Source organism: Lissotriton helveticus, chromosome 12, assembly GCF_964261635.1.
Source record: "Lissotriton helveticus chromosome 12, aLisHel1.1, whole genome shotgun sequence".
Lineage (NCBI taxonomy): Eukaryota > Metazoa > Chordata > Amphibia > Caudata > Salamandridae > Lissotriton > Lissotriton helveticus.
Window position 1 is genome coordinate 591770653 of NC_136073.1, and position 21705 is coordinate 591792357.

The following is a 21705-nucleotide window of genomic DNA, read 5'->3' on the forward strand; positions in this document are numbered from 1 at the left end:
GTGTCATGTTCCCTCAGAAGGTCAGTTGCAATCTTAAAGGCCCGGCGTTTCTGAAGGGTGACCGTTGACAAGTCCTGGAAGAGGGCCACCCGGTGACCACGAAAATCCAAAGAGGGTTTCAATCGCGCTTCTCGGAGGATTCTTTCCTTCAGAGGGTAGTCCGGTAAGAATGCTAGGATATCCGGGGGGGGGGGGGGGGGGAGCGGAAGATCAGCGCCGAAGGCCAACTCTATGCGCCCTATCTATTCGAACTGGAAAGTCGGCCGACTCCCCCAGGACCTCCCTGAATAAGTCTCTCAAGAAACCGGTCACGTCCTCCTCCTCCGCTCCGGAAGGAACTCCCCGGACACGAATGTTGTTTCTCCGGGACCGGTTTTCAAGGTCCTCGGCATGTGCTTGGAGGTCAATTTGCTGGTCCCGTAGCCTCACCACTTCCTGCTGCAGCTGTGAGATCTCTTCGTCCCGGGCATGACCGGCTTCCTCCATCGTGGCTACCCTCTCGCCCAGCCCGTCAACTTCTCGTTGCACCTCCCGCACTTCACCAGCCACCTCTTGTTTTAGCGTCTGAAAGTCTTCCTGCAGGGAGCTGAAAAGGGATTCCAGGAAAGATCTGGTGACCGGGGGCTCCCCTCCGTGCGCTCCCTGGGGGCTCGAAGATTGCTGCTCTCGATCTTGCCTCGCAGTGTTTCTGTTCAGCATATCCGGTAGGGTCCGATCCCCTTTCTTGGGCCCTCTGTTGCCGGCCATCCCGCCTGCACTGGCGCGTTCCCGGGCCACTTAAGGCGTTGCCACTCCGACCCTGTAGCTCCTCTCTTCCCCTGCTACAAGCAGTCCGTTGCCGGTTCTCGAGGCGCACCGCACCCCAGCCACATGCACCACGCTCCGTCCACCCCCTCTTATAGGCCGGATAACGCCGTCCGGCCCGCAATCCCGGGGTCGGGCCAGTGTCCGGCACGGTCATGTGAGGGGCACACACTGTCACTCCGTCTGTTCAGGAGCCACCTAGGCGTTCGGGAGCCCTGCTCGCCGCGCTGTCCTCTCCTCGGGCCGGCCCAAACACCGGGGGCCCACCGGAACCGAAGACCAGGCACTCTAGGCGGACCCTCAAGCCCCCAGGGCCATGCAGCCACAGACGCACAGATCAGGCCGCCGTCCTCCTCATCTAGCAGCAGTCTTGTAGAGGGGCAGCTTACTCCACCTCGGCCCCTCACAACGCTACCCCCTCCGCACTGGGGACCGCCAGGCAGGCCCAATTATCGCCAAACCGCCAGAGGCCTCTTCCCCCAATGTGCCGACTCTGCATCCAGGGTGAGTCCAGAAGCGGGGGGGCCGAGGACTGCCAATGTCCCCTTGTGGCATCGCAGTGGTTCGCAAAGGGGGCCTTCCCTATGCTCTGTCCCCGGCCACGTCCTCCACTCCCTGCGGCCTGTCCCACCTGTCTGGTGCCGGTGCGGCTGCTATGGGCCTCCGCAGCCTCCGAAGACTGGACGCGCCTCCCGCCAGCAATCCCCGGGGGTCCTCTCAGCTGCTCCCAGTGCTCAGGTGCATCTCCTCGCCTCGCCCGGCTTCTCCTCCCCTCCAGCCGCTCTCCTAGGAGGCCCCCGCGCCACCGCCGGGCACTTGCGTAGTTCCGCCTCCCCTAGGCCTCGGGGCCTGTGCGCTCCGGGTCTCAAGTGGTGCTCGGGACCCCTCCGGCCGGGTCAACCGTCGCGGGCTCCAGGTCTGTGCCTCTGCCCGGAGCACTGACCTGTGTCGGGAGAGCGTCTCCGTTGGGCCTCCTACCCGCAGCTCAGGCCTCGCGTCCCTCTCCAGCCCAGGCCAAAGCCGCGTCCTCGGGTTGCCGCCAGTCCGGCCTCCAGGGGGGGGGAGGGGCGAGTGCTCCCCGGGCACGGCCCTCCTCTGGACGTCAGCGATCAACGCCGCGGGCTATCCGCCTCAGCCCCGATCAGCTCCGCACCGGTCCTTCAGGGCCCTCGTCCCTACACCGCCTCTCGGCGCGTCTCGATTTCCTGTCCACGCCTCTGCTCAGGCCAGGGGCGCCATTGCCCAGATACTCGGATCTCCGCACTCGGGTGAATTCGCTCACAGCAGGGCCCGGTCACGGGCCGTCAGCAGCTCGGCAGCTCCCTCCGCTCTTCCCGCTCCACCAAGCGATTCCGGGGGGAGAATTAGCTCAGATAAGGGCTTGGGGCCTGGAAGGGAACGGGAGCTCGGGAGAACACGTCCTCCTACTCCGCCATCTTGGCCACGCCCCCTGTACGGATGTTTAGAAGTAATATTTGCTCATTACTTCATTCCGGCCGCCCACAGACATAATATTACCTTATTTATAAACATGTTAAATCTGTATGAATTTCTAAAGGTACATGAATTTTTACTTCTGCAATTGTTTTTATATTGATTTCCAAATTCTTCTTTTCACTGTCCTCTTTCTATTTTTATCTGCTATAGGGATGTGCTATTTGATACCCAGCATTCCTCCAGTGAACTTAACGGCCTTCCAACCAGTCCATTCTCCATTTCAATACCATAAGAAATATTTTTTTCTATTTTTCTTCACTCATCCTGTGTCACTCGCGTCTTTCCATTTAATTACTGCTGGACGCGCACTGCTACCTCAGCTGATCCACAATTCCAACCTCGCAATGTGGCTGCACCACCCTGCACGCTGCGCTTAAATGACCACTCTTATTAATATAATCAATCTCACCCTCTGGTTTACTGCCATAATGCCTTGGCATTTCTAGCCTTGAGAGGACTAGCCCTCCACTCAAAGGCCTCTCCGTTCCCATAACAAGGACTTCCCATTTCAATAACCGCCTCACTCAATCATTACTGGTTCTGTTCACCGCACTGGCTTTCTATCCCGCAACACACAGGTGTCTCCTATGTGCACAACTAATTTGGCTCTTCTCTGAATCAGATTTTGGACAAACTTAAGGAACATCTCCCTGATGCATGCTGTGAGCAGTTGGCCTAGTATAGGATGTCCACTATTCTAGTGGGCACTTTGCACCAGTCCAATCGACCCTTATTGATGGTCGGTTATAAAGTCAACCTTATAGAAAGCTACCCAAATGGTAGCTGTGGAGAGCAGCCTTCAGGCTAAGACTTGGAGACGAGTTAAGCAAGTTGTTTCACCATTCATAATCTCTTGAGTACCAAATGAAAGCACACCACACAAGGTACATATATGTATTTATTCTAAACACAACCCCTCTGCACTCTTTATGAGGTCAGAGGTAAAAGTATAATACAAGGAACTTAATTAGCATACGATAAGTTGCACAGTATACGTTTTGCCCTAGGGGCCTCACAAACCATATACTAAAATAGTGGTATAAGAACCACGTGAGAGTTAGAAATCAGGCCTGGGGCCTGTGGAATCTCTAGGGCTACTCTGAACAACCAAAGTTTAGATGTAGGAGGCCCACGGGAGACGCGTGCAGTGTCTAAACACAGCCGCAGGTTACTATGGACTTTCTATGGGAAACAAACAAGTTACAATTTTAAAGATTAAGGGTACAAGGAGGTGAACTGCGATGGAACCCTTTTAGACTAGGACACTTGGAGAGTCAATACCCACGGGAGCACGGGAGTACTCGTGTTACCTCAACCAGGGAAGCCGGGTGCATATGTGTCTTTTCATGTCGGGTTTCGTTGTCGATTCCAATGGAGAGCTGCGGGGGACAAGTGCTGCAGGCGACCAGAGGAAAATTGTCCGGGTGGATCGAAGATGTGAAGAACCTGAAAGCAGAGGAGACAAAGTCTAGGCCACTAGCCAGTGACCAGGGCGGCGATAGAAAGATGCCACCAGATGTCGGGTGATTTCAGGTGAAAATGTGACGCTTGTCCCTTCAGCCACGAGGTCCAGGAGGCGTCGACGACGACCAGGAGCTGGATTCGAGCTGTCCCACGAAGGATCTAGTTGACTGCGGTGTCGGTATCCAGATTGGACCCAACAAGCCTTGGGTAACACAATCCCACGCAGGATGTCGAGATTGGCTTCAATGCAGACCAGCAAGGCCTGTGGAACTTCTCCTTTGCAGGGAAGTTCGAGAAAGCAGGAAAGCAAGTTAAATCAAGAATTGGTCTTCTTGGGGGCTCACTAGCCAACGGACTAGGAGCGGGACTGCACAAAGCGGGCCACTCGTTGAGGGGGGCCTCTGAGCTTCGGCGCAAAAGGTGCTCGGGGCTCAAGCACCCCAATGCACAACTTCGGGATACCTCGGGAAGTCGATGCAGGTAGCAAAATGCAGGATGTCCAGGAGTTCCAGTACCACGTCTCTCGTGTCCACCACGGGTCCCAGCTTTGCTGGGAACGACGGTCGGGGTCAGAGATGTCTGGAAGTCAGTGTCCTGTGTCGCAGATTCTTCAGGGTCCGGCGGGAGCCTTGAAAATGCAGACCGGCAAAGATGCTTTTGGTGCCTGTTTGGACAGGGTGGTCACTCCTTGACCACAAGGGAGAATTCTTCTGTCTTCCAGTCGAAATGGAATGTCGGAGGTCCAGGATATATGTTGCAGAGTTTCGTCCAGGGTAATCTAAAGTCCTTGGGAGGGGGTGGTTACACCCCTTCCCCTTTGTCCAGTTTCGCGCCAGAGCTGGGGCTGAGCGCCCCAGCAACCAGTTTGAACTAGGAAATGCATTGAGCACCTTGTGTGCCCCAGGCAGTGTCTGAAAAGCATTCACTGAATGCAACCCTCCCTGCCCCAATACACTAAAACCTGTCTGGGGAGGTGCCAGCACCTCCCCTCCCTGGACAGGAAACCTATTGTCCAAGCCACCCCTGCCGGAGTTTAGTCCAGCAGCAGGAGGGCAGACTCGTGTCTGTGGAAGCAGCATCCATTTTGTGATGCTGGGACTCTGTTTAACTTCAACCGGGTAAACCAGTAACTACATGTCTTCTCCCTCTAGAAGGGTGGAATGTTACCCTCGCCGCCAGGACTGGCGGGGGAGGGGGGATGGGGGGGGTAAAGTTCCAAAGTGTTTGACACCTTACACGACATGTTTTGATAAAGCCAAACCAAAGTTAGCATTAACAATGAGGATTATAATACACTTAAGAGTATATGGTATGGCTATATCATAGAACAGCTACAAGGAGATGGTTCCGAAAGCTGCAGAGGGGTTCAGCTCATGCTAGGGCACCCTCTCACATAAAACCAAGCTCTCTACCTCCAGGATTGTCGAGGTCTGCCTTAGGAGTGGCTTATAGGGAGAGGGGTTGGCCTAACGGCTAAGGCGCTCGACCTCGGACCTGGGGAACTGGGTTCGAGTCTCGGTAACGACGCCAAAAACCCCCTGTGATTCTGGGCAAATCACTTAATCTCCCCGTGCCTAAAATGAAAGTGTGTCCTCATGTAACGTAACTGGTGCTATGTAAAGCGCTCTGATAACTGATTCGGTTCGGTTCTAGTTCGCGCTATATAAAACTCTGCAAACAAATAGGTTAATATGTGTCTATATAGGAATGTAGATATACTATATCTAAGTATGGGGTGATTACACCACCTTACCCAGGCTATAAGAACAGACCTGTGGTTTCAGTTTGGTAGGTCAGCAAGGGGTGGCACAATACATGCTGCAGCCCCTGGTAGGCCTAGGGTGCACCTATGCCCTGGGTACCTAATACAGGGGCTCACAAGGGTGACCCAGTAACCAATCTGGAATGTACCTAAAGTACATGGTATCAATTTAGAGAGAGAAAACAGCTAGGCTGTGGGCCCGATTAGCAGGACCACAGCCACACTTATGTCGAAAAACCAGATAATCACAGCAAAAAGTGGGGGTAACCATAGGAAGCAGACCCTACTCTCCTACAAATGCAGTCTCAAGTGTTCAAGACAGCACTGCCTTTGGTTCCATCTTCAATAAGAAACACGTTTCCTGCGCCATTTTTGTTTCTAGATATGGGTGCCACTCCTGGCCTTGTCAATAATCATGATTATACATTCTTTTACATCTTTGCCACCTGTAAATTGACCTACTCTTGGACAGGCCTCTTGAATGCATAAGTTACCACATTAATATCTTGTCCCTTCTCTATCCTACACTTGAAATGTACCCATTATCTTGCAGGCTTCCTCACGCTACACATTGGGTAGTTACACTTTCGTAAACTAGGAGTCATTATATAGCAAATACATTTATGAATGCATGATCGATTCACACTTTGTGTATATATTCTCTCAAAAACCAATACTGCGCTGTTGTCCAGACGATGACCCTGCTCTTATTTTAATGTTGAAACGTTGTTGATACTCAGTGATGAAAACACTTTATTTTCAAAGTGAACAATGCTACCAAGGAGCTCTGAATTCTTTAATGCTTCATGAATAATTAAGCCTATTCCACTGGAACGAACGGTCATGAAATATTAACTCTGGCACTATGTAGAAAGCCATTTTTACTTGATCACTTATCAGGTTTCTTTGTTCCGCTTGCACTGTGTAATCACTTATACCACCAAGCACCGTTTTGTCCCACATAATTTATACAATTCTGTAAATGATGTCTGTGCATTATCACACAAATGGTTATAAAGTAACTCTTGCATTCACTCTTAGAAATACTTTGTACTGTATATTAATTGATTTTCATTAGATAGAACTTACAACTACATCATTAATGATACGTGTTTTGTTCTTGATAGTACAAAGTGTGTAGCAATGCTCTGCTGACTGTTGCACAGGTATTAAAAGACTCGGTTATGAGGGACAGCTTCTGCAAGTAAACGGTATAAGGACCTGCATGGCTTACGGCTGGTGCTTAGTGGCATAGATTGCAGTGGCATGGCATTGGGATAATCAAGGAATGTACAGAAACCTGGGCAATCATCCAGATTGGTCTTGCATTGCTTCAATGTGCGCTGGAGCCATATCAAAATAAATGTTCGAAAGGTGGGACCAGTTCACATTTAATTAAATAATAAATGTTATATGTTGGTGACCACTGCAACGGATTATGCCTTTTGGGGGTATGTGTCCAGTATTTTACTCCCCTCGCGGACACTTGGATTGCTCCTAGGTCAGCCCAGCTTGTGTAAAAAATACATCAGAGACAAAAATACTTTCCACAACAAGCATTGGCATTGCCAATAGGTCTCGCTTGTGGGACCTTATAAGTATTTAGTTTTGTAGCAAAAATATCCTTGTTGCACCAAAACAACTAAGTGCAAGCCACCTTTCGTGACGTCAGCGTCCCCCCCACTTCTTTTTGTAGGACTTGTGCCCTGGGCCTACTGTAAGACCTGCCTTTATGGGTGACTGTTCTTTTTGCATTATATGGTGGTCATTTTGACTTTCGTTATACATTTAGTTTTAAAGAACACATTTGTGGGGATTATACTCTTCACTGGGTGTGGTGTTGCAGGTATTGTTTATACTGAGTGATATGGTCTTCCGGTTGTTAAAATATACAGTGCAAGGATTTAGTCCGGATTAAAAATTTCCATTCAGTTTTGGAATATTCTTTTTTGTTCTACATTCAGCAGTGCGTGAATACATTTTTTAGCTTCTGTTTTTTCAGTAGACCAGTAAGGATCTAAATACAAATTGCTATTGTGCACTAAAATAGTCCTTCTTGAGCGTTCTATGATAAAACTTGTCACTTTAACTTGTGCAAAGGACTAGGATATTGCATACCTATTTGACTGTAAAAGCATTCCTTGAACAGATTAATGCCAGACCGTGCAAAATCAATTGGAGATTTAAGAGTCATCACACCAGAAATGGTCTGCAATGTTGAGATTTGATTAAGTAAATCAGGCTGATGACTCGAGCCAATGTGCCTCACTTTTCAAGCTATTCCAGGTATTTCCCATGTTGCACCCATGCAGCTCATGGCCTCTTTCACGGCATGGCTCTCGTGAGACAGACACTATGGCATTCGACGTTTTCTCCCCATTACACTGTTTGCAAAATCTCTTGTCATCACTTCGGTTCCTTTAAATCTTTGTGTGTGGCCTAATTCGCTGTGAACTCCAATTACGTAAAAATGCTATTTACTCGTGGATAACTTGCTGAAGGGTTGTGGGTAGGTAGGGAAGCGGTCGCCCAAAAACAACCGGCCAGATTCTTTCATTGTGTTTCGGTTGATTAGTAAAGTGTGGCAGCGGCATTGACACTCATTCCGGTAAGCTGACTTCAGTGTTTGGTGACGGCCGCCTTTCTGGGCTCTGGGTGTAACCGCCGAAGTAATTAGGGGAGGAGAAGCCGAGATGCCGCAGAGCGCACGCTGGGCGAAGCCCTTTGATGTGCTCTGCGGCAAATGCAATTAGGAGGGAGGGAGGAATTAGGGGAGGAGAAGCCGAGAAGCCGCAGAGCACACGCTGGGCGAAGCCCTTTGATGTGCTCTGCGGCAAATGCAATTAGGAGGGAGGGAGGCTGATGCGCGTTCATGTTTGATCACGTGGTTCACGTGAACTTCATGAAAACCGCCAGCAAAAAGCTGGTGGTTTCACGAAGATTTTGGCCACTTGAATTCTCGCTCCGCTCGATGCACATGCGCGCATCGATAGGTCGCGAGACCTAAAAAGACATAGGTATCACTTAGTACAGTCACTGTGGAACATAACAATGCTTATTGTTCAAACCTCACATGTATGGGTAAGCAATGCTACTAAGTTTGATACATAACCGTTACCACTTCACTCAAGGGAAACCAACATCCTGATGTGGGCCGCATCCTAATAGTACTTACCCTCCTACGTTACACTAACAATACATCCCAGGATATGCCAGACATCTCTCTCAACCTAATAGGGAGCCCTGATCTGGCGAGGGGCATTATGCCAAGTTCTCAGGCCTTGCCTCAAGCATTACTTCCAGTTCTGGGATGGAGGGAACACATCTTAAATGTTTTGTCCTATTCTTTGGAGTGGGAAGGTTTGCCTGGAGACGGTGACCTGCCGGTGGGGAGGCAGAGAAGGACAGCACATAGGAGAACTACCAAGTTAGTGAAAGGATTAATGTAGTGTAGTTCCGATAGGACCTACGCGGTTTACAGATAACATATACTGTGGGCTTGGGGGCAAACTGAGTCTGTACACCCCCACCGAATATGTCAGCCTATGTTTTTGCATTAGCTGGCTTGCAGTGCTACTAGAATCTCCTGTTATCAGAGAGATTTGTTTTTGCAACTTCAGAACATAATAACCCCAGGCTTGTTGAAACAATATACTACTTTTCATCCAGTCACTCATGCTTGCTTTGCTCTCCGAGAGATACACAGAACAGTTGAGCGTGTTTACAATAAGAATTTATTGTACTGTAGATCTTCTCATGTAAAATAAGTGTGCTGCTACAACTGTAATACAGTAGCAGAGATATAGAACCAGTAGTACAAAGAAGAAGAAATCGTATTGTTCTACCTTTTTGCAATAGCCATGAACACATACATTAATATGAAATGCATTTATAAAATAAAGTGCGTACTCCTAAGATGCCGGTCTAGATGTACCTAAGTGTACCTAGCATGTGAGTAGGTGCGAAAGAGTCTAAGAACCTAAGTCTAAGTGCCAAGAATCCCACTAGTATTTAGTCGAACCCCCATACCTGAAAAGTGAGAGTGTGGGACCTTGTCCTGGACTTGAGTTGGGCACCCCCGCAAGGGATCGTCAGACCACTGTCAGCTTGTGCGATGGCATGCCACAGCGTCTCTGGTCACTGTGTCGGCCTTTAAGTTTCCGTTCCCTCCTGCTAAGGATGAAGTCTTAGCAATATCAATTGGGATAAACCCACCCTTGGCATGGAACTAGGTGAAAGGTTTAGTCCATAAAAGTCAACAGTCCTTATAAGGGGTTATGTCCATACAAGGCAGTCTGTCCTTATATGGAGTGATGTCCTTATAAGGCTCGTTCAAATGATATGACGGGGAGATGATGTAGGGAAAGTGTACGATGTTCCCTAGACCTATATCATGGCACCGATATGCAATATAACACTAAAGCATGAAGAGCAGGAAACGAGATGCAGAAGAAGATAGAGAGCTGAGAACACACAATAGCCACCACCTCACACAGACTAAAACCAAATCGGCTACGCCAATGTACTTGGTAAAATGAACATTTAAAGGACTAATTCAACATCAGCGCAATGGCTATTACGATAATTTAGAAAAGAAAATTAAATAGACCACGGTGCCCACATCATTTGAGTTGTATAACCTGAATTATATTTACCCCCTCCCACACAAAGTTTATTACATTTTGCAATATGGTAATACATTTACCATTTTGATTTAGAGCGAGGAAGAAAAATAGAAGCAAACAGCATGGATATGAGGCTTTGCCCTAAAGATGCCCACTCCAAACGCATTTAAAATGTTCGGCTTAAATGCAATATTTCTCAAGGCACGTGTATTCATATAATATGATGAACGCTGCATTAGAGTGCATTAGTTGGCTCACAAAATTCAACTTGTGACTTAAGTACAAGAACATATTTTAACTGCGTATGGGGGAGCGGATGGGGTCTATGAAATTAATTTATGTGTTTGGGGGTGGGAGGAGCCTATGAAATTAAAGTGTGTAAGGGAGAGGGACCATAAATAATGGGAGGCCCACAGCAAAGGCGGGCAGGACTCATGTTCCTAAGAAGGAAGTGAGGGGGTTATACAGGCACAATGAAAATACCTGTTAAATCAGTGGACCCGTGAAACATCAACAAAGTACAACAAGCATTGGAAATGCAATAGGTCTCGCCTTTGTTTAAAGCCATTTGCATTGCTAACGGTATTGTGTCATAGCGATGTATTATTTAGTGTATGTATGCGATATGTTGTGGTTTTATGTTGTTAGAAGTGTATGAGTTAGCTGTGTAGTAGCTTAAAGCATAGCGTTAGGAGCAAAGGAACGAGAAAGCAGTGTAGATTGGGGAGGGCAAGGGCATCATAAAGGGGGCAGGGGAGAAGCGCACAGGCGACAGCAGCACAAACGGGAAGAGAAGCACAATACAGGGAGATAGCTGAAAAACACATACACATGTAGTGCGCACATCCGAAAGTAATGCAAAGTGCTCTTCAAACCAGCGTGTGTGCGAAACAAGGATCTATTTGACCCCTTAAGTGTTGTCACTACACTGAATGCAAGCAGTACTCTACGGCTGTACTTAAAAAAAATTAACCTTAACCCGCAGAGCACAAACGAGCAGCCCAGTGAACAGAGCGAAAGAAGACCAAGCCTCAGAAATAAAAGAACCCAGCAGTGCGCATGAAAGTAGCTGCTCAACTAGAATGTACAATGAGGGGGTGGTGTGATGCAGAACACACAGCTGTATTTTTACCATGTTCATTTTTCATGGAAGGCATCAATTGAACGCACTGAATTCTGCCTCAGAAATGTACCAGAAGTGCCGCCTTTTCTGTCAACCATTTTTGCAGTCATGCCGTATCCCCATAAATTATTTTCCCCAAAACAAAAGGAACACACGTAACAGAAACAGATTTAAACATCAATGCTAATTGCATACACCACACATTGCTCTTATCAACAGGAAGCATCAAGCTTCTGTTTTTCCAATATTTAATGCTGCACGGCCCAGATGAGAAAGGTTTTGCAGTAAAGTGAAATTGACCTGTACATTGTTTCGGGGGTCCCGCAGTTAGTTGTAGTCCAGAAATTATCCTTGCCCCCAGACATCTCAAGCATAGATCAATAAGAAACTAATCTTACCAGAGTACATGTCTGCACAAAATGTATTGTTCCTACCACTTCATAAATTAAACTAGCCCATGGGTTTCTGGACATGCAGTCCATTTGCTCCTTTCAGCCACCACGGAGCTACCCAGTGGCCCGACTTCCCGCCATTCAAGGAAGTAAGAGAGAGCGGCGCATCGGAGTGAAATGCAAACGTGGCTGTACCTCATCAACCTGCAGCCATATCACATGATATAGGAGTGCAAGACATTTCATCTGGGACTTCATCTGCAGCCAGACACAGACTGACTGACAGCTTGTGAGGACGTCATGACACTTGCACTCCTCGCCACTTAAGCTCTGGTAACTTTTACGGAAGTTAGAACAAGTAGAATACTTGTGCAGTCGCGCACTGTTCACTCGGTGAAAACACCTAAACTAATGATTAAAAAAATCCACCACAAATTTGCAATTTATAATCTTTAGTGCATGTCATTATCTGTATATCATGACATTCAAAGATAAATGCATTTAGACTGTAAATGTTAATCAATCGCAAATCATTACATCACATTATAATCATAGTGCATTATATGTGTTTTTCTAAACAGTTGTAAAGTTCAACATGTTCATCACATTCATATTACATGCCCAATGCATTTCGGTACCATTCTGGTACCTTCTTCAGGGGCCAGTAGCATGAGTTGGGTTGCTACAATGGCTGCTGCTGGTAGAACGAAGCCATTACAAATATGGGGTAACCCAAACAAGCCTGTGGACCTGGGTAGCATTCGATATAGAAAAAAGTGGTCCTCAAACTAATCAGTATACAAGAGTCAAGTTATTTCCAGTATTTTCTTAGTTAAGAGCTAAAGTAAATTCTCGCTCCTTGTAGAGAACAATGTTCAAACATAAGATGTTTGCAGAGGTACAGACATATATACATATATGTGACAATTTAGAAAAAAACGAAAAGAATTGGATGTGCAGAAACTTAATTTTGTAGGCAAACAGAAGGAGTTTATTTACATTCCAAGCTTTTTTGCAGGTTTTTCCGATAGAAACAGTGGTTGCTCCAAGGGGAACGTGCGAAGAAATAGTGCCCGGAGATTTGGGTGGGTGAGGAAGTATTCCCAAGGTGAAAGATGAAGAGAAAGTAGAGAAGTTCAACGTGAGATTGATCTAGAGTATCAATCTAGGTGTACTGGCCCAACACTATTTTACATGGTCTATTTACATTGGTTCATACAATCACAGATTGTAATCATCTGTGGCACGTGATCAGTAGGGGCTAGGTGGGTCCAGGTACAAGGGTGTGTGTTCGTTGACGGTGCAACCTTTGAGGGTCAGATTAATCACAAACTGTTAAATTTTGCAGATGTGTAGATGTTTTATCATGCAAGAAAGGTGTGTCGGTAAAGCAGGTGACCTTAGAGGTTACTTTATTATTATTATTAATTAAGGACATTTCTATTGCGCGACTAAACCCGAAGGTATCAAGGCGCCTACCAAAAACAGATCAAAAGGGCAGACACAACTACGGGTATGCGCGCACAAAGAGACGGGTCTTCAGGGCTTTTCTAAATAGCTGCAGGGTGGAAAGAGACCTCAATTCCAAAGGGAGAGCATTCCACCACTTAGGTGCCAGATTGGAGAAGGCTTTACCACCCCATCTGGTTCCCCGGATACGGGGAACAGATAGAAGGAGTCTTTTAGAAGAACGTAGGTTCCTACAAGGGCTGTAACGAGACAGAATGGAACCAATTCCGGTAAGGCTACTTTTTGCTAAGGCCTTATAGATCATGCACATGGTCTTGAAAAGAATCCGATCCTCTATAGGAAGCCAATGAAGCATTTTTCTGGCAGAGGTGGCCGAAGTACGCCAGGGTAGATCCAGGACAAACCTAGCCGCTGCGTTCTGGACTACCTGCAAGCGCTGCAGCAGACTTTTATTCAGTCCCGCCTACAGCGCATTGCAGTAGTCCAGTCGGGAACCAACCAGGGCAACAGAGAGTTGTTTTCTTGCCTGCTGCGAAAGATAATGCCTGATCTTCCTCAGTATGCGAATGATGCCCCAACAGGTAGAGATAGTCCTAATAACCTGTTGGCACATACTGAGGGTAGGATCGATCATGACCCCAAGATTTTTGGCAGACGAAGCAGGGACCGGACAGGCCCCCAAAGAGTCAGGCCACCACTCGGCTGACCATACCTCCTCCTTTCCTCCAAACACCATCACCTCAGTCTTCTCCCCATTCAGTTTCAACGAATTGTGAATCATCCATTGACCGACTGCCTCCATACAAGATCTAAAATTGGAGGCAGTCAAAGTAACTGACTGGGAAAGAGAGACGAGGATCTGCGTGTCATCCGCATAGGAAACTACCTCCATCCCGAAGGATCTAATTAGTCTGGCAAGAGGAGTCGCATAAATGTTAAAGAGGGTCGGACTTAACGCCGACCCCTGAGGGACCCCACATTGCACAGACAGGGATGGAGATAGAAATTTGCCCAGCTTCACTCTTTTCTCTCGTTGATCGAGGAAAGAGGTGAGAAGTGCCAGTGCCGCCCCCTGAACCCCGATCTCCCTCAGGCGAGATGTTAGAACTGAGGGAGAAAGGGTATCGAAGGCAGCCGTAAGATCTAAAAGGATCAGGAGGGAAGCCTGTCCCCCATCCACCCGCGTGCGGATATTATCCAGCACTATGGTGAGGGCAGACTCGGTGCTATGTTCCCTCCTGAATCCATGCTGGGAAAGATCTAAGCAGCCCGAGTTTTCCACGAAGGCAGCGAGATGTTTATTCAGATGAGTTTCTAACATCTTCGCGGGGGCTGGGAGCAGTGAGATGGGGCGAAAGTTCTTTAAGACCCCAGGGTCAAGAGAAAGTTTCTTGAGTAAAGGTTTTACTACTGCATTTTTCCACTGCTGGGGAAAGATGCCATCCCTCATGACCTTGTTCATAATATCAACAAGGGGAGGCAGGAGGGATTCTCTACACTGCTTAAGGATCTTAAGCGGGCAAACATCTAAAGGGGAACCGGATTTAGTTTTATTTAGGAGGATCTCTACATCCTGTAGAGAAAGAGGAGGGAAAGAATCCAAACATCCCGATGGAAGCTTCTCCGAGAGAGCAAGATCCGGATTAGTGAGAACAACGGGCTCGGTAGTAAAAGATCTCTGTAACTCCAAGGCAGTGTAAATGTCCGAAATCTTAGTCTGGAAAAAAGAAGCTATGTTATCACAGAGCTCCTGTGACGCAGTAACTGGGTCCGGAATCTGAAGGGTGGTGAGAGAATCCACTATCCTAAAGAGCTCTTTAGGAGAGGATAGTGAGGTAGTGAGGGCCGTGAAATATTCTTGCTTTATCCTTATTACTTCCAGCTTATAATGCCTTAATAGGATCTTATGGGCTTCCTTGTCCCTTACATCCCAGCTGGAATGCCATAAGCGCTCCTGTCTCCTGACATTCTGTCGAAGGAGTCTTAGATGCTCCAAAAACCACGGGGCTGACGGTCTTTTCCTAGCTGAATAGCACAATCGTGTGGGAGCCAGTACTTCCAACGCCTCTGTGACGGTCTTTTCATATTGTAGGACCGCTGACTGGACGTTATCCCCCTGGGAGATAGACAGACTCGATATCCATGGTACAAAGGAATTTTCCGTGATGTTCTTAAAGTTCCTGCGTAGTTCCCTTTTACTCGTAATGTTTCTAGTTCCATCCAAAATCGGACAGGACACGTTGAATGGTACGGCCAGATGATCCGACCATGAGACAAAAAAGGGATCTTTTACCGTCAGCCTCCGATCATTTGAAAAAATCCCATCGAGCGTATGACCTGCTCTATGGGTGGCCCCTTTCACCAATTGAGTGAATCCACAAGCTAACATAACATCCAGCAGGGAGAGCGTATCATTGGCCTCCAGCAACTCCAGATGAAAATTGAAGTCTCCCAGAACAGTTAGATTTTCAAGACCAAAATAGGGTTCTAGGACATGGAGCAGCTGCTGTCCAAAGTCTGCTCTGGGGCCTGGTGGACGATAAACCAGAATCCCATTAAATGCAAACTTATGGGGACCTGTCAGGGAAAAGTATAATACTTGAAAAGTGTCCTTGGGGTCAGAAACTGGTGTAATATGGCAGTAGAAGCTGTCCTTATAAAGGATCGCTAACCCACCTCCTACACGGCCCGTTCTATCCTGCCGGGCCAGGCAGTACCCCTCAGGGACAGCTTCAACAATGTCAGGACCAGAGGAGTCTTTTGCCCATGTCTCTGTGGCAAAGACCCACGAAGGTTTCCTATCGAGTACAAGCTCTTTAAAAGCAATATTATTTTTAATAAGCGAGCGTGCATTAATAAGAAAGCAATCTTCTTGTAATGCATTGGCTCCTATCGCAACCTGAGATTCTAATGGATGAGTGGAAGAAGGTAGGCTAGAGGCTCCGGGGCTTTTCAGAAAGCAGTCGCAGCGTGGAGATAATGGGAGATCATCAAGGGTCCTTTTGTAAAAGCACGGAAGTCCCAGAGGCTTAAGCCTCAGCATCTCCTGTAGCGAGTACCTAAAGAAGGGAGGGTCATCCTCACCATAGCCAGCCGTCCAGCCGTCCCGCCCGTCCTCGGCGCGGACGGGCGCAAACGGGCTGGACTCTGGCGTGACTCCGGCGTCACTACGGCGCACACGCTGCGCGCCATAAGGTCCAGTTATTATAGGGCTCTAGCGAGTCCACCTGACTGCTAGAGCGCGAAGTATTGCAGCGCTTCCCAAGCACCCACCCAAGATGGCGCCCACCAATTTTAAAGCGCGAGGGTCCGGGCCGCCAGAATAGCGGTGAGGTCACAGATTATAGTGTGGAAATGCGGGCGGTGATTAAGAACAGGGAGAACTGTGGCCTAAAATAATACCTAAATAATAAGACAAAAAACGGGAAGGTTAAAAGCGCTAAAAGCGTCTACAAACGAGCGCAGTGCGAAGTTGTATGCAGCCAACAAGGTACAGTCCAACCTGGAGCCTTGAGATATAGAGAGTGCCAGGAACTGCCTCTAGCCAGTCCACCTGACTGCTAGAGCGCGAAGTATTGCAGCGCTTCCCAAGCACCCACCCAAGATGGCGCCCACCAATTTTAAAGCGCGAGGGTCCGGGCCGCCAGAATAACGGTGAGGTCACAGATTATAGTGTGGAAATGCGGGCGGTGATTAAGAACAGGGAGAACTGTGGCCTAAAATAATAAGACAAAAAACGGGAAGGTTAAAAGCGCTAAAAGCGTCTACAAACGAGCGCAGTGCTCTTGATTTCACATGGCACTCCACCACTGTATGAAAGCTTCAGCACCGATAAATAATATTTAGGACTTGAAACCTTGATAAGCACATTCTGTGACACTGAACCAGCAACTTTCAAGTAGACTTGTAGTTTGAACCTCAGGGAAGAAGGCTTTCCTACCTGGGAAGATCTGACAACTGCCAAACGTCTGATGGGTTGTTTTTATTGTGTTTTGTTAATATCCAGGTCTGAAACAAGGAATTAGGAACCAGGGACACCTCAGGAGTAGAACTGCATAAAAGAGGAAAACAGGCAAGGGAGAATAAAGAGGGGACTGCACCCGAAGTTAACAGGCTGCCATCACTGAAGAAACCTACTCAGAGCAATACAAAGGAGAAAAGAAAAACACACAGGGGAAACAAGCGCAACTTGTGCTACACCAGAAGTGTAATCTGCAGAGAGGGTGCAGGGTCCAGTATTCTTGGATGTTATCGGGGGGTAGGGAGAGATCTCTCCCAATGTTGTGGCAGGTGCCCCCAATAATTAGGGGAGCAGAGGTCTATCCACCTTCTGTTAATGGAAACGTGGCGGAAGATTTGCAGAGAAGGGAAATAAATGTACTGAAGCTAGCCTCCACAGTTATTTTTATTTTTCAGTGAAGGTCCCAGCTTGTTGACGGTTTAGCGCCGAGAGATCCCCTTGGGAATGATTTGCTTGCGCTCAAGAAATTCACAAAGTAAAGTAAAGTAAAGAGGGTCTCCAAATAAACTGCGACCTACACAGTGCAACAACTAAGCTCATCCAAGGTGGGTGGCACAGTAGTCCGAACTTCAGACAGAGTATTCAGACCTAGTCAGAAACAACCCATAAGAGGAGCTATTTTTCTTCTGTTTCAAGCGTCAACCGATCTGGCTCAATGAAAGAAATCTTTCTAAAAATGAATGAAAATCACATGAAGGAAGAAACCAGCTGCATAGTACCAACACAGCACTCTCTATTTCTATTAAAAAGTTTATTACTGTGCGGCATTTTGGGGCCACGGCAAAGAGCACATTATCTAGGTCCAACTGGGAGACTAGGTTTTCTAGAGGCTGATTATGGTACCTGGGATCTAAATATTAGTTCTGACACATTACTGAAAAAGTGTTTCGATAAGTAACGTCTATTGTCAAAATAAAATGTAATGGTTAATTTAAGGCTTTTTAATTTAATGTGAAACCGGTAACAGCTGCTAAATACCTGTATATCTCTGTTTAACAGCTGCTTGGTAAGACGCTTCAGTGAGACAGATTCCTTCTCATTGAACCCAGCCATCTTGTTGAGCAGCGGAATCCGGGAAGTATCACGAGTCAAGGAATTAGGGTGAAAATAGTTGAGTGCTTTGAAGTCATTGTGGATCGCATGTCCGATGACTACTTTACCACTGAGGATTTTCAATATCTAAGGAGAAAATATTTTACAATTACTTGCTTGACAATCAAATCAATTTACAGCACAAATAATATCCCCCTACATTACATGAAGCACAGTTCTGAATTGTATCTGAAGGACTACATATTCCAGCAGAGTGGAACACCAGATTGATAATCTCTTTAAAATCAGCTAAAGGACAACAAATAAAACAGGGTATCAGATAAAGGATAAACAAGATGCTTCCTTCCAATCTGCTATATCAATATTTTCATAAGCATTCACCTAATTTTCCTTCTTTCCAACGCATACCGGAAGGACATTTAGTTAGGCCTTTAGGACTAGCGAAAACGTTGATTAACTGCGCTTTCACTCGTACTGGTTGGAACACTGTCCTGAGGTATTGGGCAATCCCTCACACAGGCCATAAAGAACAATGGCCCATGCCACTTTCCCATATTCTATACACCTTTTGGCATGGTGTGGGAAGGATGAATACGCATGTATGCCTAACAACGCCCCTTCACCCGCTCACATAGTATTCCCACAACGTATTAAAGCCACTGGAGGCTGGAACTTTAATTAAGCAAGTGTACTCTCCTTCTCCCAGCCCCAACTCCAGGCCAGACACTCTCACCTCTTTCTGTGCAGCTCTGAAAGGAGTTGCATTCTTCATGTGCTGTTTTTTGATCCCGCTCCACCTGGTTCTAAAATCTGTGATGGGATTTGGTGGCTGAATATATTTGTCGTATACCACATCGCCATGGTAGCTTACCACAGAGCAACGGGCCAAATCACTGCGCCGTCCGCCAGGTCCTGTTCCCACCATCTCACAATCAATTGCCACAAACCTGTATGAGAGCTCGGTTCCGGTTACTGGAGGTAGGCCGCTCTCATACTCATTCAGTGGGTTGATTTTATGTGCACCTAGGTGAGACCAGGACTGGTTCCTGTGGGCTTGAGTGTTTGCATGAGACACACTAGCTTTCGCAGAACCATGCCAAACGGCTTTTGTGCCAACAGAAGCAAAATAAGCAGACCGAGAATTGTGGGAATTAGAATCCACGGTCACAGTGAGGTCCCCTGACTGATGGCCATGATGCTCCAAATAAAGAGAGTGGTTTGTTTTTGGCAAACCTTTCTGGGGGGGTAGAAGGTATGAAAATCTATCATTACTGAAGGAGTTTGCATTCCTTTCAAAATTCCTTCCAGCCAAGCGGTCCGTCGAAGCCTCAAAGTTCCCAGTATTTTTACCATGTTCTTGGAAACCTTTTGAATGTTCTTGAATAAATTGTGGATTGTGTAGTCTAGCTGACTGCTGCTGGTGGGCTGGGTGTGGAAGCTGCTTTTGCTTCAAAAAACCTTTGCTTTCCAAATACTTTCGTCTTTTGAGAAATCGCTTGTGTTTTTGGTTGCTATGATCATGGCTGGCTTTAGTTTTAGGATGGCCATCACTGAAGTCCACGTTTATCATCAATCCTGACATAATGGTTTAGGTCAGTAGCTCGTGAAATGCAAAACACATTAATACAAACTGTGCAGCAAATAAAGTCAGAAAATCCTTAAAATTCAAATAAATACAAATGTATGGAATGGGCTAGGTGATAGCAGTGCCACCTGAAAGAAAGAAAAAGAATAGATTAAATAAAAGACTAAATTAAAGATACTAATAATATGAGTTATGACAATTATAGGCCAATTCATCAATAATTATAGAACTTATCAAAAATTTCAACCAGTAATTGTGAGTCTAACATTCATTAACATTTCAGGCAGGGACATTTGCAAAAAGGTAGTGAACACCCAGAACCCTGACATTTTTGGAGAAATTATCAACCAATTGTGTAGGCATTTTTCAAGATGATAAACGGTTTCAGGGATATGGGACCTGATGGGCTGCAGAGAAGACTCGTATCTCTGTAGGTCAAGAGTGAGTCCAATTCGAGGGAGCCATTCGGCAGATAGGAAGGAGATCTGCAAGTCTTTCCACGGCAAATTGAGGCAGGAGATAGTAGGATCTCTGTTAGTGAAGTTGTGGACCCATATGGAGGAGCAAGAGCTATGGAAGTGGAACACTAAAGATGGGGCTACCTGTTGGCTCCTTGCTTATGGAGACCCAGTACAGTGCATCTCTCTTTGGATGTTTCTCGGGGAGTGGTGTAAGCAGAACTTGGAAGGTGGCAGAGCACACCCACCTTGTTATTCCAACCAGAAGTAGCTGTGCAGGGGAAGAGGAAGTGAGGCATCCCATGGTGGTGAGACGCCGTGCTTAAATCTGGGTGCCTCTCGTCTGTATAAGAGCTTTTGTCATCAATGCAGATCTGAATGCTGTAAATCAATCTACCATTAACCACATTAGAGACAAATTGTAGGAATAAATTCAGAAATTCTCTGCGGAGTATTGCTATGCCCCCGAAAAAAGAATAAAAGTAAGGGGAGAAAGCGACATTTTCAATCCAAGGCTCTCTGCCCAGGAAGTCATCACCAACACAGAGAGGAGTCTAAAGAATTTCAGGCAGAAACGTTAACTAAAGGTCAATCTTGCCTGATGACAGCCATTAGAGTGTGATGGACCTCCTCTCATAACATTAAGACTAAGCTGAGAATCATCGAGGCGCCAATGGAAACACTGCAGTACAATAAACAGAAATGTGGAGCATTTCCCTGAAAAACAATCACTAGAGGTACCATAGTTATTACAGCGTTTTCAAAGATAGAGGAAGGACCGGAGACAAGAGACTACTAATACTATGGTGAAACTCATTTCCCAACTGAAGAGTAAAGTAGAAATGTGAAAACAATGCAAGAACTCCAAGTTTACATATGTTGGGGTTTTCACCATTTCAGGAAGCAGTTTCTGATCGGTGCAACAGTTTCTGAATTGTGAATCGGGTCAAAGTTCAAATTGCACATGAACAGAGGATCCATGTTTTCACTCAAGTCCAGGCTGCAAAGCCTTTGGTTGAGATGTTCAGGAAAGTTTGAAGTGGGGCGATCAATCAATCAGTATTTGTATAGCACGGCTCATCACCCCAGAGGGTATCTAGGAACAGAGAGATAGAGTACCTTAGTCAAAGAGTCAGGTCTTGAGTCCTTTCTTGAAGTTGGCGAGTGAAGGGGAGGTTCGGAGGAAAAGCGGGAGGTTGTTTCAGGACTTTGCGGCGAGGTAGGAGAAAGAAAGACCTCAGCTTCAACTCTACCAGAAGATAGGGAATGTGCAGGGTGAGGGAGGCGAATCGGAGAACTTTGTTTGGCTGGTGGAAGGTCAGGCGGTGGTTTATGTAGGAGGGGCTGGTATTATGGAGGGGCTTTCAGACTTGGGTCAGGTGCTTGAACTGGCATCTCTTCTGGATGGGGAGCCTGTGGACGCTTCTGAGGTGGGGAATGATGCTGGTCCA

The 21705-nt window shown here is 46.9% G+C and overlaps 1 protein-coding gene across 1 annotated transcript in view; it reads right to left on the reverse strand.

The window, feature by feature from the left end:
- The window catches only part of ISG20L2 (interferon stimulated exonuclease gene 20 like 2), a 59990-nt gene that overhangs the window by 9914 nt on the left and 28371 nt on the right, over positions 1 to 21705 (reverse strand). Inside the window, exons 4-5 of the mRNA XM_078669827.1 lie at positions 18945 to 19924; positions 18137 to 18337 (exon numbers count right to left, since the gene is read on the reverse strand). Coding sequence (XP_078525953.1) covers positions 18137 to 18337; positions 18945 to 19793 — 1050 coding nt within the window. The 5' untranslated portion in view covers positions 19794 to 19924. The remainder of the gene's footprint in view (positions 1 to 18136; positions 18338 to 18944; positions 19925 to 21705) is intronic.